Below are 7416 nucleotides of genomic sequence, written 5' to 3'. Positions count from 1 at the left end.
CAGGGCTGGGAAGGTGGCTAAGTGGTGGAGTACTTGCCTTGCATGCATAAGGCCCTGGGTTCAATTTCTCAGCACCACAAAAGCAGAAAAACCCAGAAGTGGCGCTGTGGCTCAAGTGGGAGAGCGCTAGTCTTGAGCTGAAGAGCTCGGGGACAGCACCCAGGTCCAGAGTTCATGCCCACAACTGACCAAAAAATAAAAAAAAAGAGAAAAAAGAAAAAAGACATCGGGATGTCTTTACTAGAATGATCTTTGCTTTTCTATTTACCTTATTTACAGTTATTAAAATCAAATAGAGTCACATCTGACTTCCAAGAGCTCAAAGACATTATTTATCAAAATAAATTTATTAGAAGTATTCAAAGACCACGTCGAAGTTTAGCTGCCTTCAAGACAGTTTTTGGCACTCATAACGGACACTGTAGTTTTCTACACAACATTCACTCCATTTCACACTATCAACAATTCAAACAAACCTTTTCAGTTTCAGCGATACACAGACAACAGTACTGATGATTTGCAGACCTCAGAACTCCAATACCCTTGCACATAGTAAACATGATATTTAGTACTAAAAATCTAAAATACAACCAAAACTACTATGTGGTAACACACACTGTTTAGGGAAAAGATGTACAGCCAGCTAGGTAAGGCCACATAATCCCAGATCTATTGATCCTAAACACCATTTAGACCAGTGTTATTACACTGTATCTTTCATCTCACACTCCTGCTTTTGTAGTGAGGTACACCCTTTTTGGACCACTGTTCCCATCCTCCGTTTTTCACACAGTAAGCGAAGCCATTCCAACACAGCTTCTCCTAGGCTCCTGGCTTCCTGATTCATTACCCAACTTTGAATCAATAGTTCTGAGTGATGCTTCCTGAACACCCAGCCTGAATTCAAGGTCAGTCTTTTTAGCAGAGCACAGCCTTTCCTCTTAGGAAAAATGAAAAAAAAATGTCCTCCATTTTGGGGTTTTCTTTCATCTCATGTAGCATGGGGCTCTGTAGGGATCTGTGGTTTTTTACACAAGTCTTGGTAGAATTCAGACTCCAAGAAACGGGGATAAGAGTTGTTCTCCATCAAGCTGTAAACCCTTTTCTGGGCAGTTGTAAAGCAGCCACTTGTAGCTTCTTGTATGTTTTGGGCAATCAGAGTCTTGGTTTGAAAGTCTATGTTTATCTAAAATCAAACAAAAGAAGAGGAGGTTATTTGGTATTCAGTGTTAGAGACTGAAATTTAAATATCTGAAAATTAAAAATGTAGCCAGTTTTGGAAAAATTTAAATTGAATTAGATGCTAGTTTATCCAAGGTAGAGGGCATTTCCATGCCTTGTTCCACCTGATTTTGATGCATTTACTGTTCTGGTTTCCAAATTATGCACAAGCAGGTACCCTTTTCTCTTACCTCTTTGGGAGCTTCCTTTTCTATGAAATCAGTATATATTTTCTTTGCTTTAGAAGATAATTTTTGGGGTGATTTCGTTTTTTTGAAGTCCTCACAAGCCAACCAGAACTCGATATTTTCTTCACAGAACTCTGATTTCAAGAATGCCCTGAATGCAGCAAGACCATCTGTAAGGAGAGAAGAGAGCACACATAAGAGGAAGAAATGAGTGATTAAATAATGCCTTATATTTTTCTAGTAGTAGAATTATCTGCTTTCTGTATTTCACTCTAAACTTGTAAGACTCTTTTAAGTGTAGCCCTTTAAGTAGTCATATGCCAGTAGGCAAATGATTAAGCTATTACTCTGCTACAAAAATATATTTAACCTTGCTGTCTATGAGAAACATCTGTAGGCAAGCCATAAATTATCAGGGAACCGAGCTCTTGAAAACTGGATACAATAGAAAAACTGACAACTATAAGTGACTAAGATTTTAATTTTTAGGCTACTTTTTTCCCCCACCTGACATTCCCACCATACTTTTCCATTTAGTTTTCTGTCAAAGACTAATTCTCCTCTCAAAAGCTGCTTATTTGTGATGTGGATGCAATGTTCCTAGGCCCTTGTGATACTTGCAATGGATCTAATTCCAGAGATGAACTTACATTTACTGGCAAGCAGCTCATCAAAAGCTTCTGACCACAGTAACGCTTCCTCAGGAGAAGGTCTGCAAGAGAAGTCGGATATGTTAGCTTATGTACATCTGTTCCTCTTTTCAGTTCAGCAGTTAGTTCTTTATATTTGCAAGTATTGGATGCCAAACTTACTTGATGAAAGTCTGCTGCTTGCTTTTCTTGCTGGCTTTGGGTTTCCCAGGAGTGGATGAATTTTGCAAGAAGTAGCTCAAACGGGTCTTCCAATCTTTCAAACTAAAAATGTTTAAAAAATGCATATTTATATTCACTAAGTAATATGTGAATATGCTACTGCAGTTGAAAGTATTTTTGCTAAACAGTGTCACAAACTCATTACAGATAAAATAAGACAAAGCAAGAAGAATCTTTATTCTCCAGACATTTAATCACAGCATCTTTTGTACTGATCACAATGTCATACACTTGTACCTAAGGACAAAGCTACCCTATCTATTTTAATACATTTAGTTGTTACAGTTCAAAAAGCATAGATGCTACTGCTGGTGTCTCTCAGGTTAATCACAATGGAGACACATCGCAGGTGAGAACCACCCCTGCGGATCTGCTTTGAGCTGGCTCAAGCCTCTTCCCTCTCCACCCTCAGACCAGGAGATTCCGGCCTGGGCTGGATGCTGTGTCCCAGTCTGCGTGAGAGATGGGGTTCCCTCAAGCTCCTCTCCTGGGCCCACCTACAGCCCTCCTTCTGGGCAGATACTGCAGAACAGTAATTCCCTACAAGTCGTGACCAGATGAGAGCTGTTCTGCTAGTAAAAAAAAAAAAAAGGGGGGGGGGATCTAAAACGAATATGCGCAGAGCCAGCCAAAACGTCTCCACCTGGCAGCCCCGTGAACAGATCTGAACTCATGGCAACCCATGGGTCTGAACCCAGGGCCCGAACTCTTCTTGAATGCAGAACCAGGACCCCAGCTCCTCACACCTACTGCAGCAGCGTCCGTCCTCCAAGCACACGAGTGCATCACACCCAGATGCACTGGACAAATCAGCTTTTATTTTCCCCCTTTCCCTCCTCCCCTGCAGAGGCGCGGGCTAAGGAGACCACTGCTGGTCAGAATGCAGACCCCTGGGTGCAGCGTCTGCAGCAAGCCCGGCGTTCACAGCTCCCCAGGCAATGGACTGGGGGGCCAGAAGCCCACACTTACAGGGTCCGCTTCATCTTTTCCCGCTTCTCCTCGCTCTTGGGGCCGCCGCCTGCACTCTTGTCCATGGGTACGCAGTCGTGCTGGACGGCCAAGAACATGGCACTCTGCATGCTAGTTTCCCCGGCGGGCGCTGCAGCTGTTTGCGTCCAGGCGGGCGCCTCGCCGCCTTTTAACTCAAGCAGCGGCTTGGGGGCGGAGCCACGCGGCGTAGACCCCACCTCCCGAAGGCGACGATTGGTCCGCTTCCGCCCCGGCTAAGGGCGGGGCGGCTCCGGCCCGCGGCAGTCACGGCTGCTACCAAAGGTTCTGGAGGCGAGGGCGCTGCTGACGTAGGCGCCCTGGCTTTGTGCGCACGCAGGCCAAACTGCGGTGGTGTTGGCAGGGATCCCTGTGGGAGCAGACAGAAGCCTGCAGTGTGAGCGGTGGCCGGTGACCTTTGTCTGGGCGTGGCGGCCAGGCGAAGGCGAGGCTCGGGCTGCACCGCGGCTGAGCCTGGCTGCAGGCCTGGGCAGGGGGGGGGGGAAAGCCCCTGCCTCCCATCACCCACCCTTCCCCGCCCCCCCCTCCCCCGTCCCCACCGCAGGGGAAGGTCAGGTGCCAGACTTCAATGGCCTTAATTCTTCCTCTGGTCCTCCCACTCCAGCTCCTCATTTGCGCTTCCCAGCCCCGCTTACTCATTGCCATGCTACCTGGTGTGTAAACTGAGGCAGCTCCAGACTCACTTGACTGGAGGAAGGAAATAGGTTGGCTTTCCAGCGCAGGTGGTGTGACCTGCTCTGCAGCCTGCAGCCTGGGAATATCCTGGGAAGGACGTGACTCAGAGGTGCTTGAATGATGGGCTTTGCATTTTTGATCATTAGACACGTGGCTTACAGAGGTCTGTGAAGCTGCAGGACAAGTTTCTTAGGAGCCTTTAAAGCATTAACGACCAACACAAAGCACCCTCCCCCATGGGGAGAAATAAGAGAGAGAAATTTAAAGAATAAAGGAGTTTGCAATTCTAATGCACAGAAGTGGAAGAGTGAAAGGAGTCAGAATTTCCTTATGAGTCACTCTAGGGAAGCTTAGAATTTACCAGAACACTGGATTGATAATGTGTGGGTCTAGGGTTGGGTGGAATGGTAGAAAGGTGTAAGCAGTTTACTTCATCTGTAATTTCTTCCAGCTGCAGGTTTTCCTCTCTTCCGATTAATTGGCCTCAACTACAAAATGACTGCATTTCAGATAATAGTAGAATGATGTAATAGAATAAAAGTAGTTTCCCTGTCAAGACTCTAAGCAGGCAGGAAAATTGACAATAGTGTATTAATTAGGCTACAGATGCACTACCTACTTTGCATTAGGTCTATTAAAAGAGAATTGGAGACATATTCTGGAAAATTGGAACCCGCCAACACATTTCTTTGTTGAGCTGCCAGTAGTTGGAGCTCTAAGTTTGACTTGAGAGCCAACTGTGCAGTTAATACTGAAGAGAACAGTTACACATTTTGTAATAGAAAGGGAAAGTATTTAGATTTCAGTAATACTTTAAAACATGTTTACAAGACTGTCAGGTTGACTTTTTTGTACTCCTATGTTCTATATTTCCGAAAGAAGTGCATAACATTCACACATATACTTTCAGTTTCTGATGTTACCATATTTATTTACTAAGTATGTGTAACACAGAGACATATTTTCTGCATTAAACATTTGTAATGTGTAGAAGACTTGATTTTCTTCCATAGTACAAACCTGTTTTTCACTTACAGCTTTGGGTATACTTATAGAGATTGAAGCTTACTTGTAGGTCAGGAATTCTGACAGACAGGAGGTGGGGAAACAGAGAAAAGGAGGAGTGTAGAGGGAAGGAAAAAGAGAGAGCAAGAGACTGGCCAGCCCAGCAAGAATGAGCTGGATTGTGTCAGTCTGAACAACTAATTAGAGACAGTGCATAACCAGTAAATACTAAATAACTGTTGGGACAGTAACCTCACACCTTGTTGAGCCCCGTTTTCTCATCAGTACTAAGAGGATCATGTGTTTCTTGTCAGCTCCATAAGTCTTTATGCAAATCTTACATGGAAAACCTTTTATAATTTCTTATGTACTATAGGAAAGTTTCTCAAATTGAATATATATGAACAAAACAGTGATCAAACCATATCTTTTCAAGGTTCACACAGACATAATTATAATATATATATATATACACACACACATATATATGTATTACTAGATATCAGTATGATGTTGCAGATTTGTAGTGTCAACTTTACAATATTGAATAGATTCTGTCTGGAAAATCAGTGATTATGGGAGATGAAGAAACCAATGAACACTGAAATTTTTCAGAGATCTCCGAACCAGAGGAAGGCAGTCGTTTCTATATATTCACAAAATGAATCCACATATGCACTAGGAAGAAATTAGTTTAAATGAGACTATCCTAGATTGTGTTGTTTAGAGTACTTGCTTTTCAGAATCCCTTTCAGACTAAGGCTAACAATTTTTCATGAAAATTGTGATTGACTATTAGGAATTGCTATCGATTTGATCATTTTTATAAGAATTAGTCTTTTTAAGTGTTAAAACAATACCTGGTGTTCAGACAGAAACCTTTCCTTAAAAGGTTGCAAAGTTATTATTTTAAACAAAACAGGCTGACACATTTAAAGTAAAAGCTTCCATTTTTTTTTGATGACTTCCTTTTTTTTGTTGCGATTGGCTTTTAGGTAAATAGGGTTGCTTCATGTTAAGATGACACATATTTTCCATCCTGTGGTGGAGGAAGAAACAATGCAGTGGGTTTTCAGAGTTGCAGGGCAAAACCACAGCTAACCCGTGGCTTTTAAACTAAGCATATGTTTTCCATGTTAAGCCTTCCATGCCCTCTACTGGACAGACTCTCTGAACACATTAGTGATAAAAGCTCTCAGGGTGGGTCTTGAACATTATATATATAATTTTTGCAAACAAAAATACAAACTTCTAACAATGCTAAGAAGATATTAAGAAGTAAAATTGTCTTGCCAAACCTCTCTTTGTTACTAAATTATGACCAAGTAAAAAAACTCATATATACTGACTCTTATTCTTAGGAACCAAGATAAATGTTCAACAAACACCACATACACACACAAACAGATACAAACACAGACACACACACAGAAATAGCATTCTGTGTATAACTATACTTTGTTGATTTTTGTTTTTCAGTTAGTAAGATATTTTAGTTCTTAAACTTTTAAAGAACCTGTGGCTTAACTTGTGAAATCATAAATAGTTAAAAAATACAAAAAAATAGGAAAGGAAATGTCATATAGCAGTGTTCCATGAGTAACTGGATAAATGAAAATCTTTAGTGACAATCAGACATGAGGGAATATTACACTAGTCTTTTCTGGTTTTTTGGTTTTGTTTTTAGGTCTAATTGAATGCCAATTGGTGAAATATTATTTTATCAGAATGAACAAGACTTTAGAAGATTCTACACCTTAACCTTTTCTTTTAATATGATCTGAGATTTTAAAGTTATAGTTAATTTTTTAAATGTAATTTTCAAACCAGAAGCTAATGGGAAAAAATTAGTGTTATTCCAATGATGACTAGATTTTTTTAAATAAGTTTTTTTTTATTGTGAAAATACTGTACAGAGGGGTTACAATTACATGAGCAAGGTAATGAGTACATTTCTTGTCCAGCATTGTTGTCTATTCCTTTGTTTTTCCCCTACCATCCAGTCCCTCCCACCTCCTCAAGGACACCCCTCCACCCCCCCCACTTCCCCACCTAAATTGTAAAGTTCATTTTTCAACGTAGCGTCTTGTACATCTCATTGTTGCAATGGCTAAATCTGTAAGGGATGACTAGATTTTAAAGTAATACTTGCCGTGCCTTGAGGAGGAATTAATAATTATACCAATGCTCCTGTTGGTAGTTGTAGTTAGGGTGCCACTATAGTCCAACAAATAAAAACAAAATACTAAAAAAACAAACAACAACAACAACAAAAAAAAAAACAGGCAGGCATCTGACATCCCAGCTACATAGGTATCCTAAGAAGAAGGATCTCAATCCAGGCAAGCCTAGATAAAAAGGGAGATCTTGTTTGAAAAATAATAAAAGCAGAAAGTGCTACAAGTGTAACTAGGAGTTAGAGTACCTGCCTAGAAATCCAGGGCTCT

General features: G+C 41.3%; 1 protein-coding gene across 1 annotated transcript; it reads right to left on the bottom strand.

Moving 5' to 3' along the window:
• Positions 1-319: 319 nt before the first annotated feature.
• Positions 320-3376, bottom strand: Rgs2 (regulator of G protein signaling 2). The gene is made up of 5 exons (XM_070034253.1): positions 3251-3376; positions 2222-2323; positions 2060-2121; positions 1413-1579; positions 320-1186 (listed from the first exon to the last, which is right to left on the bottom strand). Exons 1-5 carry the CDS (start codon positions 3358-3360, stop codon positions 992-994), a joined length of 636 nt encoding a protein of 211 aa, XP_069890354.1. The 5' UTR covers positions 3361-3376; the 3' UTR covers positions 320-991.
• Positions 3377-7416: the final 4040 nt, after the last annotated feature.

The sequence above is a fragment of the Dipodomys merriami genome, unplaced genomic scaffold, assembly GCF_024711535.1.
Source record: "Dipodomys merriami isolate MVZ:Mamm:240054 unplaced genomic scaffold, mDipMer1.0.p SCAF_24, whole genome shotgun sequence".
Taxonomy (NCBI): Eukaryota; Metazoa; Chordata; class Mammalia; order Rodentia; family Heteromyidae; genus Dipodomys; species Dipodomys merriami.
Note: the sequence above shows the minus strand (reverse complement) of the source record. Positions and strands in the feature narration are given on the sequence as shown.